The following is a 19,731-nucleotide window of genomic DNA, read 5'->3' as shown; positions in this document are numbered from 1 at the left end:
TGTTTTTTCCACACAGGGTCAGGTAGGTTTGGATAGCTTTTTCCCTTAATAAATGAAATCATCATCTATGGGATCAATTATCTACAGCAGGGGAGGGCAATTATTTTTCCCAAAGGGGCATATCAGAACGCTGAGCTGTTTCAGAGGGCCGAACCAACAATAACCTGAACTTAACTATGTTCAGTATTATGTCACTAATTAAAAGACTAAGGATATTCTATTACAATAAAGATATAAAATTGTGGAGTAAGCCAAAAATACAAGTCATAAACAGGAAAACAACAGATAGGGTCAAGGTCTGATCTACAGGATGGTGCAGCAGCAGGTTGCTGGATTGATGTCAGCACTGACTTTTTGTGCGTGTTTCAGTACACGTAGACGTAGGCGTTGCCTTTCCTCTTGCAGTTCACCTTGTTTACATGTTTTGTTTAAGACAAAAACACATACACAGACACTCTCTCACACACACATGCGCACACACTCACACCAAGTAGACTTTTGATTTATATATCTGTGCATTTTCATATTTTTTGTTCCAGGTGTTGTATGCCCCCCCCCCTTTTTTTTTTTGTTACAGGTGCAGCAGTTGGCAACACATTATCCTTTTCTATTTGTGCTTGTGACGAAGTGGCTAGGACTGAATTCATTTACTATTTGTCACTTGCATATATTGTTATTTTGTGTTCTGTTATCTTATAGTCTATCATAATGCTTTAATGTAAACACAGCACATGTAACCTTGGCTCTACACACTATCCCGGGTCTGTTTGTGGTAGCATTGGTTATATTCATTTCATCTGTGCAAATGTTCTTAAAGCTAAATGTCACTTCATCATTAATTGATTTGAATCTTTTATTTGTTTATGTAGTTTGGTTATACTTACCATTGTGTGTTCCTTTGAGCAGGTCCTATGTGTAAAACAGGTATATGGGAAGGGCAGCCCCAGTACTTCCTGATTTTATAGGATATGATGTCATTGATCATGTCAATTGGGTGTAAGCAAACGAAGGGGTGTTTCTTTTGTGTAAAATTGTTTATTTCATTTATAATAACCTCATGAGTCAGATTAAGTGAAGAGATTGACTTTTCAAACCGTTTAGCTGGGTGAATGAGTTTGTTAAGTGGAAAAATGATTTTATTCCTGTTTCTTTGCCTAGACTGTGTTATTTAACCTACCCTGTTTTCCCAATGGTAGAGGTTAATGAGGGCCAGGTGTGAGTGGAATTCTATATAAAGCAGGTGAGATTTTGACTGCCAGGTTCTTATGTTTTGTGAAACAGTTGTTGAAAGGCCACGCCAGAAAATAAAGAACACTTAAAAGAAACGAACAGTCTGCAGATGTTGTCTTCCTCTCACTTTCCATGCTGCTCATGTTATGCTACCTCACAGTGCTCTGTCCTTTTATTATATTGGTCCTGCTTTTTCCCCCTATTTTTGTTTTTCCTGTCTGTCAGCTTAGACACTGTCATACTATACATACAATGTAATAAATGAAATAACACTGATAGAAATGAACAAATACACAGATAAAAAACAAACAAACAAACACATGAACAAGAAGATTAATTTCTAAACTTTATTATTTTTTCATACAGTTTACATTTTGTATATTTTCAAACTTTCATATATATTTTAAGTGAGCATCTGTAACTAAACAGTTTCCTTAGAGCGAAACTCTACTGCCAGCTAGTGTTTTGAGGGTAAAATTGCAGAACAACACAGGCACAAAGGTACAAACACTGGCGACGATGAATAGGCTATGCATTAGGCTCCAGATGGCCTCAACACAGAAGTCTAAATAAAGCTTTACGAAGCACATTTTCTCTACCAGTAAAACTAAAGATAATTGCATTTCAGCTTTAATGTATTACTTTTCAACTAGATTTATATTTTGATGAGACAAGGATAGCAGAAGATGCCTTTTTAGTTTTCTCTTGGGCTGTGTGTTGGTCTACCTGCTGCAGAATCCTGGAGGTTTGATGTTCTTTTAACAAATGCTCAGAGGCCTGTGAGATTTCTGTGTACTTTGCAGTTTTTACTGTTAGCAATTTAGACTCACAGCATGTAATTTTCATCTTTATCCACTAGAGGGCGTCAGATCTCTCATCTTGGCTACAACATTCTTGCAAAAGACATTTTCTAATCTCAATGGATATTTTTTGCCCTGGTTAAATACAGATAAAAAAAATCACTCAAACATAGTGACTTAAAACAGTGTATTCGCAGGTGCACTTAAATAATTATAAAAACCTCATAATTATGAAATTATGAAACGCTTTTCAGTGGTTCCCAAACTTTTTTTGCTAGGCCCCCCTTTGTTTTACAAGAAAAATGTTCACACACCCCCACCACCTAACCCCGCCATTACAAGAAGTGTTTGTGAACTAAAAATTAAGAATTAGGGATACAGTTTGTCTGTGATTTGGACAGCCCAGCGCGTGCTCCCGACTCAGGGAAAACCAATTCTGCAGGGGAGACCTACCTTGGCACTCGTGCAGCTGAAGCCAAAGGGAAGATACGCTTCACCATTTTCTAGTCTTTGGCTTGGAAGGAAGTTGGTTTGGAAACATATTTGGCGATGCTTCATCTCCTGCTTTGCGTTTGTGTGGGAGCCCTGTCAAAAACCTGTCCATTATGCTAGCAGTGTCCGAGCTTTTTTTCTTTTCATACCCCCCCCCCCCCCCCCCCCCCCCCCCCCCGCAATGGCTCTGCGCCCACCCTAGGGGGCGGGCCCCACACTTTGGGAAACTCTGCGCTTTTGAATTTCAAGATTTCGAAATTAGATTTGATAAATCTCTGTTGTTATTAACGGGATGTCCATTAAGAAATAACTTTTATTCGGCTGCGGTACTTTTGCCACTTATGAAAAAATATCAAAAACTAATGCATTAACTCGTTAAGTTAACTCAACTAAATATGTATATGTAGTTACCAGTTTAAAGGTAGCTTGATGATAATTTTGAGGACTGTTTCGCAATCTCTTTGACGCTCTTGTGCAACAAGTCTTTGCAGATGTGTGAAAAAGGGGCTGCCACGGTGTCAAAAAAAACATGACAGAAGACAATTCACTTTCATTTCACATCAAAAGAAGCATAACTGACATTTTTGTGGTTTGTATATCTGAATTCTCTTGTAAAATTCACACAAAAATATCACATCAAAAATGTAAACAAAATTTTTGTTTTTTTTCTTCTAACATTTTTAGCTAATACCTTTATCTAAAATACAGTTCATTGGTGAGAATTAGCAGTACAGAAGGCCAAAAACTACATATACAAACAATATGTATATATAGGTGTGTATGTGTGTGTAACAACATTAATGATACATAAATATTAAAAAACACACTGAAAGTTCTATTGAAGATTGCAACATTTATTAGTTCGAAACTAAATGAAGGACAACTTACAGTAGAATTCTTTTCAACAAGAAATCCTAAGTCACAAAAATGAGTTCAAGTTTCATGCTAGACTGAGCAAAAATACAAGTTGTATCACAAAAACATCAGAACCTGAGTTAGACAAAACTCTGGAGTTTCTAGATGGTACTCTCAATATTTACTGTCTGCATACAGACAGTAAATATGGAGAGTATGTCATTAAATATGTCAGCTAGACAAACAAATGTCACTGGAATGTTTAATTTTACCCTTTAATAATGCGTTCCATTGAGGGGTTTGGAGGTGAATTTCAGAGCATCACCAAAACATCATTTATATTCTTCTTTACATACAATATAAATGTAAGGCATATATGCTTGCCTCCCTTTTTTCTTGCTCCCTAACAGAACCGTCTGCAAAGACTTGAACTGTTAAGTACTCTGATCACTGCAGATATTTCAAAATCTTCACTTCTTTCTGTTTATCGTCATTTTTATGCATCCCCAGCTTGGTGGAAATATGGGAAAGAAGCAGATGAGTCTCAGAGTTTATTTTTCAGTTCAAGGACTAACATACCATTAATAAACCACAGTAATAACAGATCATAACATGTAATAACATGATCAGGCCCACCAGGTTATGAGCAAAAATGTACCTGTATGTAGGTAAGGCAGGCTATGCAGATAAAAGAGCATTCCACTTAGTAAATGGTTATGTCCATATTTTAAATGCATATTCTTACAATTGAGATGTGTTCTAGAACAATCTGGCATTAGGGGTTACATTCAGAAGAAACAAAATTATAAAACAGAAAAGTTGGTGGTTATATTATCAAAATAAGAACTGTGTTACCTGTTTAACTAAAAACAAAACTAAAACTAAAATCTTCAAATGGTTAACAGAATACATATTTAAGTAAATGCACATAAAAAAATAAATGCACATAAAAATATTTTTATGACTGATTAAACATTAACAGACTAGACTATTAAACAGAAATAATTTCATCCTGAATATCACAGATAAGTAACAGCCAGCAGAGGGCAGACCCTCTGAGCCGGACACTGTCTCCTACAGGATTTTTGCAGTCTTGAAGGAAGGCAGTCTAAAGGGTTGTGTGGTTTTGTGTATTTCTTTAGTTTTTGCAGACATACGATATATAATAGATGGATATAGTCAATGTTCTGCATTGATTAGTGAAGTTCCAATGTGAAGACTCAAAGCCTTAAGTTGATGATTATGACTGCTGCTGTCTTGGTGCTTTAATACCTGATGTGAAAAAGGAGACGCATCACACACTGGCTTGAGGTATATCGTGTTTTATCCTCCTTTATGACGGTAGTGGTGTCTATAATTACCAATGCAACATCATGCTGTATTCAGTAAGACCAGAGATTAGCAACTTAAACTTAACTCCATCATAAAAGTCTACTGAGCTGACAGAGAAAGGCAGCTAATGGGCATTTTCTTATACATGTCTTTACATTTGGACTACATTTAGCAACTGGAAGAGTTTAAAAAGCTATTTAGCATGAGCTTTTATATACAGTCTATGGTTGCAATTACGTCAGCTAATGATGTGAGGGGTCTTACTGTGACTCCGTCAGATGTGTCAGATGTGCACCTGGAAAATAGTTATGGAGACATTCAATCATTTAATTAACTGATTACAGTTAATTATAAAACTGTAATGTTTGAAATCTTTTATATTTTACAATTTTCAAATGCTGATAAGGTGCACCTACAACCCCCCCAAAATTCACATCAGATATTTTTTATAGAAGGAAGGAGTGCATGGTGAACTCAGGGTTGCTGCCTTAAGTGGAGGAGTTCAAGTATCTCATTGTCTTTTTCACAGTAGATGAATAAGACACTGCGGCAGATTGATGAGGTGAGCGGAAAACAGAGTCGAGCTACTAACATGTCATTCTGTCACCAACTCGCTTCAGGCCATATGAACTGAGCCCTTTTCCTTCCTTCCTTCTCCCAGAATGCATTTAAATACAAGACAGACTGTCAGAAAAACGTGAATAAAAAAGCAAATATAGAAGCTTTTCATAGAGACTTAGAGCTAAGCACTAATTAACCTTTATATTGATCCTCGTTTCTTTTACAGATGTAGGATGTTTAGCAAATGCAACAGACACTGTATGATATGCTTCAATAAACATGAAAAAGAAAAGAATAAAAAAGTCCAGAGAGGGACATGGCATGCTAAAATACTGGCGACTGTAGACAAAGATTTTCAGAAAACGTGACCCCTGACCACTGAGATTCTAACTCATCTGTGATTTTGGCATATTTAAGACTATGCCAAAGCATCTGAAATGAATTTCAGTCTGGACTTTGACTAAGCTACTCCAAATCCTTAATTTAATTCACTCCCACCACTATATTTACTTTGGTATGATGTTCTTTATGTGGGATGCTGTTTTGGCTTTCATAAATCAAATGAAAACAATTATTTTAATAAACATTTAATGTGATGATGTTAAAAGAAGAGAATAGTCTACAGGATGACGCAGCAGCAGGTTGCTGGATAGTCATCAGCATTGACTTTGTGTTCGTTGCCGTACACATAGTAGGCGTGGGTGTTGTCTTTCCACTTGTAGTTCACCCTGGTGATGGGGATCAGCTCGACTGTCTGCCTCTGAAAGAGAGAGATAGAGGTGTGTGTCAGCTTGAGTAGGAAAGCATTAGCTTAGCTTAGCATAGACTAAAAGCTGGAGGAAAGGAAACACATCAGCATCATTCTGTCGTACATCTTGACCGTCTCTGATTCGCATAAACATTAAATAGTAGATCATTATTAAACATTAATAATGATTGCTGTGACTCATTTGTCACAAGCTGAAATTTGTGGCAATGTTTGAACATGACTATCTCAAAGACTATTAAAGATAAAAGCCTAAACTTTTAAAATATGTTTTTAAAATATGTTCAAATATGTAAAAATAAATATCTAAATATTTAAAATATGAAAAAAGTGCATTCACAACAATGCTAAAATAAAACAGAATCCTTTTTAACATTAAATGATTATGATTTTCTTCATTTTTGTGATTATTTCCATTTAACTTTCATGTTTAATTGAGCAAATATCACAAGCTGTACCACAAAAATATCAGCAGATAGTAAAGATGGCACGATACCACTTTTTTATATCCGATACCGATATCATAAATTTGGATATCTGCCGATACCGATATGAATCCGATATAGTGTATTTTTAATCAATAAAACTGTTTTTTAAATATCTTGCTGCATTTTGTATAAGTTCATACTCAAGTTTAAAAAACAAACAAACTAAAGCTATTCTGTTATACCTGTATGCAAAAAATACACTGCACCCAAAATATTTCATAGTTCAGCAATACTGATCAATCTAATAAACTTAAACCTGCACCATCCTCCCTATTCTGGTATTTTAAAGAGTACTTAGTGGAAATATTAAATAACCTAACTAATAGGGTTGCCAATTCCCAGCAAAAAAAAATAGGGAACCACCCCCCAACCTCCGCCTCGTGATGCTTAATCGACGTAATTAACTTTAATTTAATGCACGTGTAAAAAAAACAAAAACAAGAAATCAATTATTTTTCTACAATAATTAGATAGATTCAACATCTTTCTTCAACAGAATTGCAGACTGCACAGATGGTACCTTTCCAAAGGAAAAAGTACTACAGCTTACTAGCTACATCCATCCCCTGATGTATTACTTGACATGGTTTTTTGAAATCGTTTTTCAAGATCAACTTTGACATTGGGTGCTAACAATAAATGTCAAGGCCAAATGTTTAGTCAACCAAGATACTTGTGTCCCCCCCAAAGTCTTTTATATTATTGTGAAGTTTGAAGATGATCCATAAAAACTTGGGTGGGTTATATATGTTTTTGCTGATTTACATATTTTATGTGACCCTTGACCTGATTTTCACCAAAATTAAATCAGCTCGAGCTGTCCTTGGCATCTACCATCACACAAAATTTGAAAATGATATCTTGAAAATTGTTAACACTACACTGCTAACAGACAAACAATTCCTTTGGGTAGGTGGATAACTAACCCGTTCAGAAATAGTGACTAGTTGTCTTTTGCAAGGTCAAGTTTTTTTTTTCATTAGTGTGTTCTCAAAAATGTATTCATTCATTTCAAGACTCCTTCAGTCACGACGCACCACAGGACACTACATGTGGCCATCAAACTGTATATCTCCTTATGACACGTGGACTATTTTCACAAAATCTCGCCGATACTGTACATAGTATTGTTTTAACTTTGGAATATTTCATTTTAATTAAACATTGCACTCTGAAGGTCTTTGAAAACATTACTTGTGTCATAAGAACCAACCCCTCTGAAACCCCACATTGTAAATTACACCACAAACTTTCCTGGAATTGTAAATGTATGTGTGTCATCACACTCATGACACTGTGGATTGGCCCATTTGGTGCTTTTGTTTTTTTCTCTACACATTTCTGGTTACTTCCAGAATTGTGTAGTTTGTGTTTTTTTGCAACTAAAAAAACATAAAGAGAGAAACATAAAGAGAGAAACTCCCCCACCAACAAGCATTTTGGTGGCAAAATTGCAGAGCAACACAGGCACACCAGAATAGACCTCCTTTTATTTTTCTCTTGAACTGTGTGTCGGCCTACCTGCTGCAGAATCCTGGAGGTTTGGCCATACTTAGTTTGATGTTCTTTGATCAGACGGTCAGAGGCCTGAGAGACTCCTGGGTTTGGAAACCCAAACAGCGGGTAAACCTGAGAGATAAAAGAGAGAAATTAACATCCAATATACACACAGCTAACCCCAGCAATGTCTTTTACTTCTTACATTTCTGTTTACCTAAACTACATCTGGCTGAAGTGAGCTCCTGCTGTGGCATTATGTTTTACTTATGAAGATTAGTTCATCTTTAAAATGCAAAATTTGGAATACAGCATTCTAAACTATTGTGTATATTTTGGTATGAAATTACTGAACTGAAAAGTGTGAAGCTACATTAGCTCTGTGTGTGTGTGTGTGTGTGTGTGGGGGGGGGGGGGGGGGGGGGGGTCTTCATGGGGACCAAAATTTGGCAGTTTACTATACTTGTGGGGAACAAAATCCCGGTCCCCACGAGTTTGAAGGCATTTTTGAGACTCAAAATGTGGTTTTAGTGTCAGGGTTACAATTAGGTTAGGTTTAGGGTAAGGGTCAGGGTTAGGCATTCATTTTTGATGGTTAGGGTTAGGGTAAGCGGCTAAGGAAAGCATTATGTCAATGAGATGTCCCCACAAGGATATAAATACACACACTTGAGTGTGTGTGTGTGTGTGTGTGTGTGTGCACGTGTGTGTGCATACCAAGTTCTGGCTGTTCTTGAACAGCTCCTTCCCATTCACTGAGCACAGCTTATCAGTCTTTAAACCAGAGTTATGCTCCACCACGTGGTCTTCCACATTGTTTTTCCTAAATACACACAATAACTATATTCATATACATACATATATATATATATATATATATATATATACACATATATATATGTATGGTATATGTACCAAATCACAACATCTTCAAGAAACCTAATAAAGCCACTGAATTATAGCAATACTGGAACAGCTCAGTACTTGTACTCACCACTCCACTTTGAGTTCGATGTAGGTCAGCAGTTGGCGTTTTCCTTTACAGGTTTGACACTCATTTTTCCCTCTGCCATTACAGTTACTACAACTAAACACAAACATAGACGTGACACATTAACCTTTTGTTTTTATTTTTGTGGTCACATCAATATCTTCTTTAGGCCCTAGCTGGTGGTTGTTCTAGGTGGTTGACCACATAACCAGTATGCTGCTTTGTTGTATTTGATCACCAACAGTTGGTTTTCGCTGGCAGCAATCTCAATGTTTTTGTTTCAGGTGTGATCACATTTGGAAATTCCATATTGCATTTCAACAAACAGGCCTATCAAGGTTTTATTTCAGCAAGGTCCAGGTTTTGGAGGCGGTCTTCATACTAATGTTAGGCTGCTTCTTCTTCGCTTGGCCCATTCTGCTGTGGATGTAATCTGTGATCTGATTTTTGAACTATCAAATCAATGCGTTTAAATTTAGAGTCCATATGGCCTGGCAATGCAGTAAATGTCACAGAGGATGTCAATCACCTCTGCATCGTCATTTGTATCGATAAGCTGTCATCAGCAAACATCAGTCTTGAATCATACATCCATGAACATACATCATCCAAATAATTCTTATTCCAAAACTCATTTCTTCAAGACTCAACTGTTCCTAAAGCCAAGCCTGAATCGAATAAGAGTTTTTAAATGTGAATTGAAATCAGCTTTGTAATAATCTAAAATCATCTTTGGGAGGTGCTTTTCTAGATTTACCTGGATTTACCTGGCAGGAAAGGTTTGGACCATTCTTGCTTCCTTAGATCAGATTTATTTATTTTTTTAATTCTAATATTTCTGTATTTCATTTATTATTTTGTGAGTATGTGTACGCTTATTCTGTTAATATTGCTGCTTATCTTCACATCCTCCAGAACATAATTTAACAGATTCCATCCTTCACGTCTTTTAAAATAAAATAAAAAGATTTTTTTTTTTTAAATCAAAATTTAGTTATTGTGGGATGCAGATAGAGGACACAGATGATTGTGGTGTGACCATCTCTGCTCATGTATTCATCAGGCAAGTCTGTAGTGCTAGATATCATTCTGTCCCTGAAGCAACAAACAGCAACAACAGTATGTTATTGGGCGATCGTGGCTCAAGAGTTGGGAGTTCGCCTTGTAATCGGAAGGTTGCTGGTTCGAGCCCCAGCTTGGACAGTCTCGGTCATTGTGTCCCTGGTGGTCAGAGAGCCCGGTGGCGCCAGTGTTCGGCAGCCTCGCCTCTGTCAGTGCGCCCCAGGGTGGCTGTGGCTACAATGTAGCTTGCCTTTACCAGTGAATGTGTGTGAGTGGGTGGATGACTGGATGTGTAAAGCGCTTTGGGGTCCTTAGGGACTAGTAAAGCGCTATACAAATACAGGCCATTTACCATTTCAGTCTTTAATGATCAAACCCCTTACACATATATATATAAAATATATATACACACACACACACACACAGATATAGTAGTGTGGGATGACAAAGATGTGAAAAGTCAGTTGTTGGTTCTTTTGATTTTATTGCTGGTTGCACTGCAGACAAGATGCATCTGCTCTGCACACAGGAGCACACTCTGGTTCAAGAATTGTTTTCGTGGTTGTGTGTGTGTGGGGGGGGACCAGTGCTAATGTCACGTCCACTTGTGCTTTCACAGCTTTGTTGTACTCAACAAACTTCTTGTTTCCACTTTTAGCAGGAACAGTTTTCTTGAATATTTTGAAAAGTGTGGTGCTTTGCTGTTGGTCTGCCCTCTTGTAGCTCCCTTTTTAGGTATGAAGTCATCATTTGAGGCTGACACACTACTGTCACTCTCAGACATTTTCTGGAATTATCTTGTTGTGGAGTACACTAGGCCACGTAGTATCATTGATTTTGATATTCTTGCTTTCTTAATCACGTATAAATTTATACACTTATTATTGCAGATAGGAAGATATGGCTCAACCTTAACAGAAACTCATCATCCCTGTGTTATCTATAGTCACAGTTATTTATATCACCTAAATTTTAAAAAGAGAAGAAAAAAGAATGGAAAGTCTGGTAATGATTGCACTTGAATGGCTAATGAATGAATGAATGGCTAACTAGATATATTATTAATGGTTTGCATGCATAAACAGAAAACCTGGCTGTTTTGGTCCCTTTTTAAAAAAAAAAAATCTCGAGTTTACTGCATTGGATTGATTTGCTCTAAAAACATGTACTCATATTCTGAAGTAATAATTGCCTTTTTATTTATGGTAATGTTGTATGCATAGTTTTGTTCTGAAAAAAGTAGTACCTTTCTTTGCCTGTGCCATTGCAGTGACTACAGGCTGCATCCAACTTCACTCCAGTGCCATTACACACCCAGCAAGATTTCTACAAAGACACAAATAAGCATTTTTTTTTTAACATTACCACCAGATTTTTCCTGTCAGCAATTATTATGCATTGTTGAGAGTTTTCTTACTTTTCCACTTCCATTGCACTCAGTGCATTGCTCTATACCTGTTGCATGGCAGGTGTTGCATTCCTAAAAACACACACACATACACACAAAAAAGTTAATAATAAGATTATTGTCACACTGACAGACACTTCTCCTTAGAACCTTCACACACATTCCATGTTAACAGTTTAACTTCTAATCAGAGATCAAGCTAAATCAAAACTGCAAATAAAGTTGTGGTAGGAGTTTGCATATGCTCAGAAAAAGTTTTTTATAGTCAAATGAGAAAAGAAAAAGAGCTATGTGGGCACAATGACAAGAAGTATGTTTGGATTAGTAAAGGTGAGGCATTCAAACCTAAATGTACCAGCTGTTAAAGATGGTGGAGGTAGCAAATTCTTCAAATTCATCTCAAAACAACAGCTACATGATTGAAATGCTGGGTGCTCCAGCAGGACAATGATCGACAAACATCGTTGTTCTGTTGATTTAGCCTTGGGGTTCTACACTGCCGAAAAAAAAGATTGTTTATTAATCCTCTCCTTTGACTCTGCATTTGGGTCATTTTCACATACAATCATGATACTGCTGAAATGTCTTGAAGAACTGCTGTATTGAGAACCCTTGAACACTATCGGTAACCCAAGAAACAACCTCCGGTCCTTTCAAGACCCTGTCAAACCCATGGAACATCTTCAGATTTGACAACTTTAATTCACAAAGGGCTGCTGACATCTTTTCAAGGTTCCCTGACAGCTTTACTGTGCCTATATATCCAACCATTACTTGAGCCAGCTCAATGCATTAAAAAAAAAAAAAAAAGCTCTAGAAAAATCCCATGGACAACTAGCAACCCAATGAAACCTTTGGAAGCATGATAATTCCTTAAGTTCATGTAAGGACCACTGAAATCTATTCCTTAGACCTTAAAAACGTTTTCAAAGCTACTGTGGTACTTAATACATGTGCAGTGATGGGGGGGGGATTCGATTTACATAATGAAAGTTGTGTCAGCCCTCTTAAAGCTAAAACCAGCACTTTGATAGATTGCTTCTGTTATTCAGTCACCTTGACAGAGGACGTGTATGGCACCCGGATCTTCACTTTATGGTCACTGAAGAGATTGGGGGGCGTGGCCTGGACCTCCCACGGTTGTGGAGCGGGCTGGGTGTAAAAGTCAGCAGGCTCACCTATTAATTATACAAGAGCTCACAGCAAGTGACAGTCAAAAAACAAACAAACTGATGTTTAGGTAAGTTACTCTATTGCGAGTAGGATTAGGCAACGATGACCAAAAGAGGAATTCGTTGTAATGAAAGCAGAAGCAAGTGTGTTTCTCCAGTGTTGAATTGACACTAGAAAGTGTCTATATAGGTCCACTCTTTTGAGTGTTAAACATTTTTGACAGTGTTATATTTTTAACAGTAACCTAGTCAGTTTTAAAGATTAACAATGACGTTGAGCAGTGCTGATTTCCTAACACTGGAATATTACTAGCATTTTGAGTTATTTTCCAGTGTTGGAAAATCAGCACTGCTCAGTGTTAGTCATTGCGAACCTTTAAAACTGACTAGGTTACTGTTAAAAATATCACACTGTCAAAAATGTTCATTTAACACTCAAAAGAGTGGACCTATATAGACACTTTCTAGTGTCAATTCAACACGGGAAATTTTGCAGTGGCATTTTTCCATGTAGTTTCTGTTATGGTCCTGGGTCTGTTAGAAAGTGACTTTGAGTTTTTTTAGTAAATCTTGGTATTGTTTTGAATTATATTCATGTATCTGTTCCCTGTAGTGGAATAGTTGTGGTATTTAGTTTCCTTCCCTTGTTCAGTTTTCTGTAATTAGTTTGTTTTTGTATCCTCCTCCCGTTTCCTCTTCCCTCATTATCTTGTGTATTTATTATTGAGTCGCCCCACTAGCTGTGATTTTCCCTATTTTTCCTTTTTAGTTCAGGGATTTTTTTTTACCTGTTTCTCGACTGCCTGTAAATTGTTCTGGATTGAATAAAATGAAAATGTGTTTTTACCTTCATATGGTTTCTGGGCCCACTCAGTTGACCTGGACTCAGTGAACGTCTCTAGACGGTACTAAGGAACAGAAAACTGACTTTACCAAGAGAAACTGGATGTGATGATAAGATTCCCCTGTCAACGTACAACGAACTTTGTGAGCCTTCAGTGTGTTTCTGGATCAGGATGAAGTTGTATTAATGCACATGTAAATTAAAAAAAAAACAAGAGGGAAACAAGTTAGGGTGAAAATATTTTGTAACAAAAAATATTATGAATGGTTGTCGTTAGCATAAAACTGTAGGTAGAAATAACTGATGTTAGCTTACTAGTAACAGCGTGGTGTGCATTACTGCATAACAAATCCTGCTGTAAGACTAATCTACAGTGTAGTTTTTGACCACTTGCAACAGCCCTGAAGATTTGTAATGAAATAAACTGTCAAACCCACAAAACTGCACAATTATTTGCTGCCATGGGTTGGCAAACTACTGCTTCAGTAGGTTTGGACACTTACTTAAAGCCCTCAGGTTTCTGAGAAAAAAAATCATTACACATGTTAATTTTTCAACAGTTCATTATCATTCAATTATGTCCTTTGGTCAAATATTTGGAAAAAACATTTAAACTGAATAAAACCGGTTCAAACCAGACCTCTTTAGTAGACTGATCAAGATAGTAAAGGCAGATATGGAGGTAACTCAGTCCTCAGCATCACTGATGCTCACAGCATTATAAAAAGGGAACATTTAATCACCCTAAATGTGTTGAATGGCTCCATGGAGGTGATTTCTCCCTCAGTGACCGGAGCGTCACTGTAGCAGCAATGAGATGACACAAATTCCTTGAATGCCTTACGAGCCTCATCCTCAGAAAGAGAGGGGATGCTACAAAACACATAAACTTTGTGTTAAACCAGAAAATTCTACTGGTTGGTGAGCAGCACAGAAAAACAGGTAATATGTCGTACCTCCATTCAGGATTTTCAGGGCCGGGTTGGGGTGGGGCTACCGGCTCCATGGGCATGGGAGGGGGCAGGAAACCTCCTGCATCAATGACAAATTTTCAAGTACCAGCAACAGCATTAATGTGAGGAATTATGTGAACCGGGCTTTTCTTACCTCCTCCTGGCACAGTGCCTTCATAGCCTGGGACATTGCCAAACATGTTGGCTTGGGGTGCCATGACAGGCGGATACATAGCTGGAACAAAAAACAAGAAACAAAAAATTCAAACCAATCTTCTGGGTGAAATTAAAACTAGTCATGTCTCCAGCTTTCCATGTTTACTTTTTGGTGCAAACCAAAGTTCTGACCAGGCAGCTTAGGAGGTCTGACATTTTGTCTTGTCAAGAAACTGATTCCACTCTCTAGTTGATGGCTGGTTAGCTTGGGATAAATACTGAAAGGGAAACAGCTATTCTAAATCTATTCAAAGTTAAAAATATATATATATTTCCGAGGAGCTTATTAATTAGCACATAATATCTTTGTGGTAGTGTGGTGTGGTTTCTTCTCAACAGCTAAAGAATGGTAAGACAGAATAGGTTTAGGGAGAGAAAGTTAACTGGTATAGATGTTGCGGCCTGGCTTATCAACCAGCACCTTTTTATCCAGTTAGGATAGGATGTTAGGACCTCGAAGTCTCATGAATACCTGATGAATGTAGTGGTGACTCATGAGGTAGAGCATGTCATAGACTAATCGGAAGGTTGGTGATTCGATCAGTGATTCGAGCTCCAGTGCTCATGCCAAATATCCTTGGGCTACTAAACCCAAGTTGCTGTCCGATGTATCCACTGGAGCATGAACATGTGTAAATGTTAGATAGAAAGCACCTCGGGGTGTGAATGGGTGAATGAGGAAAGTTTTACAAAGTGCTCTGGTAGAGTAGAAAAGCGCTAGGAACCAGTCTATTTACCATTTACCATGAATACAGTGCCCAGGGCACAACTGCACCCAAATGTGCTTTGCAATTTAGAGGCATGCAGAGCGTTTATTGGTCAGTTATACTGTATTTATGAGTACAGTGAAAATACACACTGCAGTACTGTACTGTACTCTACTGTGAGATCTCTCTGTCTCTCTGCTGGGAAGTGGAATCACTGTTATAACTGGGTTTCTTTAAGCTGTACAAAAATAGCATTTTAATGAAAATTTGAATTTCATTTCTAGGCTGGACTAGCTTATCTGAAAGACCTTATAGTACCATATCACCCCGTTACACCACTTGCGCTCAGACTTCAGGTTTACTTGTGGGTCCTAGAATATTTAAAAGTAGAATGACAGGCACAGACTTCAGCTTTCAGGCCCCTCTTCTGTGGAACCAGCGCCCAGTTTGCATTCCAGAGACAGACACTATCTCTACTTTTAAGATTAGGCTTAAAATGTTTCTTTTTGATAAAGCATATATTTAGGGCTGAATTGGGGGACCCTGAAACCTCCCTTAGTTATGCTGTAAAAGGTCGAGGCTGCTGGGGGATTCCCATGATACACTGAGTGTTTCTTCTTCTCTCACCATTTTTTCCCCCCACTCACTAGTTATAATTAGTCACTGGCTCTCTTCCATAGCATGTCTTTGTCCTGTCATCCCCCCCTCACCCCAATAGGTCACTGCAGATAGCTGCCCCTCCCTGAGCCTGGTTTTGCTGGGGGTTCCTTCCAGTTAAAAGGTTTTTCCTTTCCATTGTCACCAAAGCGCATGCTCATAGGAGGTGGTTTGATTGTTGTTATTGTTGTTGTTTTTTGTTTTCTCTGCATTATTGTAGGCTCTTTACCTTCCAATACAAAGCACCTCGAGCACCTTAACTGTTGTTGTGATTAGGTTCTGTATAAATAAAACTGAATTAAACTGAATAATATGTCACAACATTATCATCAACATCAGCCCTCTTTACCCCTATGAAGGAATATTAGGACCACATTAAGAAAAAAACATATTATTGATCATTTTTAGAATGAAGTCGAAAAGATTAAACTCGAAATACTATTTTGAGTAAAAAGTCAAAATGTGAAGATTACAGCAGCTGCTACAGCCTCTGCAAAATAACGTGTGTCGATGTGTTAGTGAAATTGTACTTTAGAATCAGTTTTAGTTACAAGGAAATTAGGTAGAGTAGAAAAGCACTATATATTTAATTCAATTTATTTATATAGCACTCTTCACAGGATAAAAAACACAAAGTGCTTCACAGTAATATAAAAACAGAAATACACTGAAAAAAAGGGAACCAGTCCGTTTACCATTTACCATGAGTACAGTATCCGGGACACAACTGCACCCAAATGTGCCGTGCAATTTAGAGGCATGCAGAGCATTTATTGGTCAGTTATATCTTTTGTATGAGTACAGTGAAAATACACGCTGCGGTACTGTACTGTGAAGTCTCCCTCTGTCTCTCTGCTGTACAAAAATTGCATTTGAATGAAAATTTGATTTTTATTTGGTGTGCTGTAACCACCTTTTTTTTTGGCTTGAAAAAAAAGGGGGAAAAGGGCAACTGAAACCCCACCACAGGTTCTCGTTTTTACACATGACCTTTCATGACAATTAAACTAATGACTTTAAACCAGCAAACCAGAGAACCACACAAGATTTTCCCTCCACTTCCATTTTGTTTACAATAAGCTACCACATTCTTAAATTCAAAATCACTGATCTTGAATAGTGGATTGTGTTTCCCAGTTTAGTTTTCTTGTGCTTATGTGGTTTTGAGTATTTTTTATCTCTAGTGATTCAGTAATTTAGGTTGCTTACTTTACTTCAGCGTTTTCCTCTCTATCTAGTCCTCAGTGTCCTGTCTCCATGTTTATGTATCTGTTTCTGTGTCTCTCTTTCTCTCGCTCTGCATCTTAGTCGTGTCTCTTTTTTTTGTCTCCCTTACTTCTTCTCTTTGTTTCATCCTTGTCTCCTCAGCCTGTCGTGTGTTCCTGGGTTTGCTTATCTCTATCCTAATGTCAAGCTTGCGTGATCATGCTACTTCCTGTTTTATTTAGTTAATCGTTGTTTCATGTGCACTGTGTCTAGCTTTGCATCCCGTTTTGTTCTAATTTGTTTCTGCTATGTAACTATGTGTTTCCACTTCCCTTATCACTCATCAGTGTATATATTATCTCTGGCTTCCTATGTCATTTGTCGGAGTGTCTGTTTTCCCACCCAGTGTCCCCTCCCTGAGCCCAGTGCATGCTCCTGGGAGGTCATCTGATTGTGGAGTTTTCTCTGTATTACTCTTGCAGCTGTTCCAGCATCTCAAAAAAGAATGAGTATGTTAACCTGACACCCGAGGAATTACAGAGGAAGGACTGGGCTCAGTAGATGAAGACAAAAAAATCAGACACAAAAAACTGAAACTAGTGAAACAACTTGATTAGCTGTCTCAGTATGTCTTACTGCATGAGGGTGTAAACATCCATATCCTTGCATCTGTCCATTACCAGCTATTCCATTTTGTACAGACCTGGTGAACTATTCTAGGTTTGTGCTGTTTTTCTTTCTGACCAGATGCAGTTTTGTGCACCATCTCTTCAATGCCCTTGTACTTGTTGCGAGTGTTTATGTGCTAAAACCGAAATATTTTCCTTGTTACCAAAACTGATTCTTAGAAACGATTTCAATAACTCACGCACACACAGTATTTTGCAGAGGGTATAGGAGCCGTTAGTTCGAAACAACTTTAATCTCTACATTTCAACCTTAATCTATTTTGACTTTGACTCAAAATATTATTTAGTATCATGTATTATTATTATTTACATCACTGTAACAGCACTCCCTTCCTTCTCCTGAGCTGATTACTTACTTTAAAATCAATTACTTATAATCTGACCTTTTTTTTTCTCTTTCAGTGTTCAGCAGTCCATATGTGTCCTCGCTTTGTTAAGTAAAGCTAGCCTTGGTCTAAAGTAGGAATGTCAAACTAATTTTACATCATGGGCCACATTCAGGCCATTTTAATCTTATGTGGGCTGGACCACTGGTCCTTCCAACAGTAAAAATAAGTTTAACTACACATTTAACTGAGATGCCTTAATCTTTTTTTTTGTTTGTTTTTGTTTTTGAAAAATGCTTGTAATTCTCACAGTATTTCTTAGTTTTTCTACTTGTAAAACAAACACCGATGACATTAACATAATTTAAAAAAAAAGGTACGGGGGACTCTTTGGGGTTGTAATTGTAAGAAATGTATAACATTGTAAAATGTAAAACAGAAAAAAATGTGGTTGCTTATTGGCCAAATTGCACTACGTACAAAACAGAAAGTTCATGTTAATTTGGATTTTTTTTTTTCCAACTTTACTTTCTTTCTGTCGCCACTACAAAGGCGAACATCTGCATGAAATTCTTCAGGAAACAAGGTTCAGATGGGTTAATGAGTTTCATCTGGGGTTTACTGTCCAAAAGAAAAAACAACTGAAGCTCCTTTAAAAAAACAAAACAAACAAGCAAACAAACAAAAAAAGAAATAGATCAAAGCAGCAAATGAATTGAGTTTAGTGAATGCTGAGGTTTAACATGATTCTGACTTAATCTTCTTGCACTGAATGTGTTTATAGAAGAAACAGCGTTTCAGTTCTGCCAAAGCCTTTTTCTTTCACAAAAGTACTTTTGTCTCCTGCACAACTGTAAGCAAATAGAGAAAAAATGCAAACGTTGGACTAAGAAATTTCAAAAGAGTCTAAGAATGCAGATTGCAATCAAAACACATTTACGAAGGTGGACAATCAGAAACGGAGCCCCGCGCTTGCGGCTTTAATGGCCCGGAGGCGTTTGGTGGTCGGTTTCGTGATAGTTTCTCAAGTCTGCCATCCTGTGTTTCAGTTCTTACCTGCGCTGTTCATTCTGCTGCAGATCAATCACGCTGATATCAGCTAATTTTTATTGATCCGTTATAATCTCTCTGACGCGCATTTCAGTTTTAGTAGTTATCCCCCGTTTCCCCTCCGTCGGGAGCGCGCAACGGGCACGGATAGCGGATCCAGTTGTAGAAAACATGGACGACGCCCAAAACATGAAGCCAAAACGTCTCTATCGCCCCCTGGTGTCTGGCTGCAGTATAGATCATAAACCCCGCCTCCTCCATGTTAGCGGATGGGACTGGGGTCAGATTAAAATAAATCAATTCTCCTCAGATAAATTTCTTCCAAAGATTCTTTCTTTTGTTATCAATAGTTCTCATCACGCGGATTTATGTCCAAGGGGTCTCCTTTCCTATAAGTTTGATTCTAATTTCTACCGCGGTGATGTTAAA

At 37.6% G+C, this 19,731-nt stretch overlaps 1 protein-coding gene across 1 annotated transcript; it reads right to left on the bottom strand.

The window, feature by feature from the left end:
* Nucleotides 1-3,402: 3,402 nt before the first annotated feature.
* On the bottom strand, nt 3,403-19,445 carry LOC134626991 (protein SSUH2 homolog). Its single transcript, XM_063472896.1, has 12 exons — nt 19,309-19,445; nt 14,606-14,686; nt 14,455-14,530; nt 14,242-14,371; nt 13,502-13,562; nt 12,539-12,660; nt 11,492-11,554; nt 11,321-11,400; nt 9,016-9,108; nt 8,739-8,844; nt 8,046-8,153; nt 3,403-6,030 (listed from the first exon to the last, which is right to left on the bottom strand). Exons 1-12 carry the CDS (start codon nt 19,319-19,321, stop codon nt 5,890-5,892), a joined length of 1,074 nt encoding a protein of 357 aa, XP_063328966.1. The 5' UTR covers nt 19,322-19,445; the 3' UTR covers nt 3,403-5,889.
* Nucleotides 19,446-19,731: the final 286 nt, after the last annotated feature.

Source organism: Pelmatolapia mariae, linkage group LG5 (assembly GCF_036321145.2).
Source record: "Pelmatolapia mariae isolate MD_Pm_ZW linkage group LG5, Pm_UMD_F_2, whole genome shotgun sequence".
In the NCBI taxonomy this organism is placed as follows: Eukaryota; Metazoa; Chordata; class Actinopteri; order Cichliformes; family Cichlidae; genus Pelmatolapia; species Pelmatolapia mariae.
The sequence above is the reverse complement of the archived record's forward strand: the minus strand, read 5'-3'. Positions and strand labels throughout refer to the sequence as shown.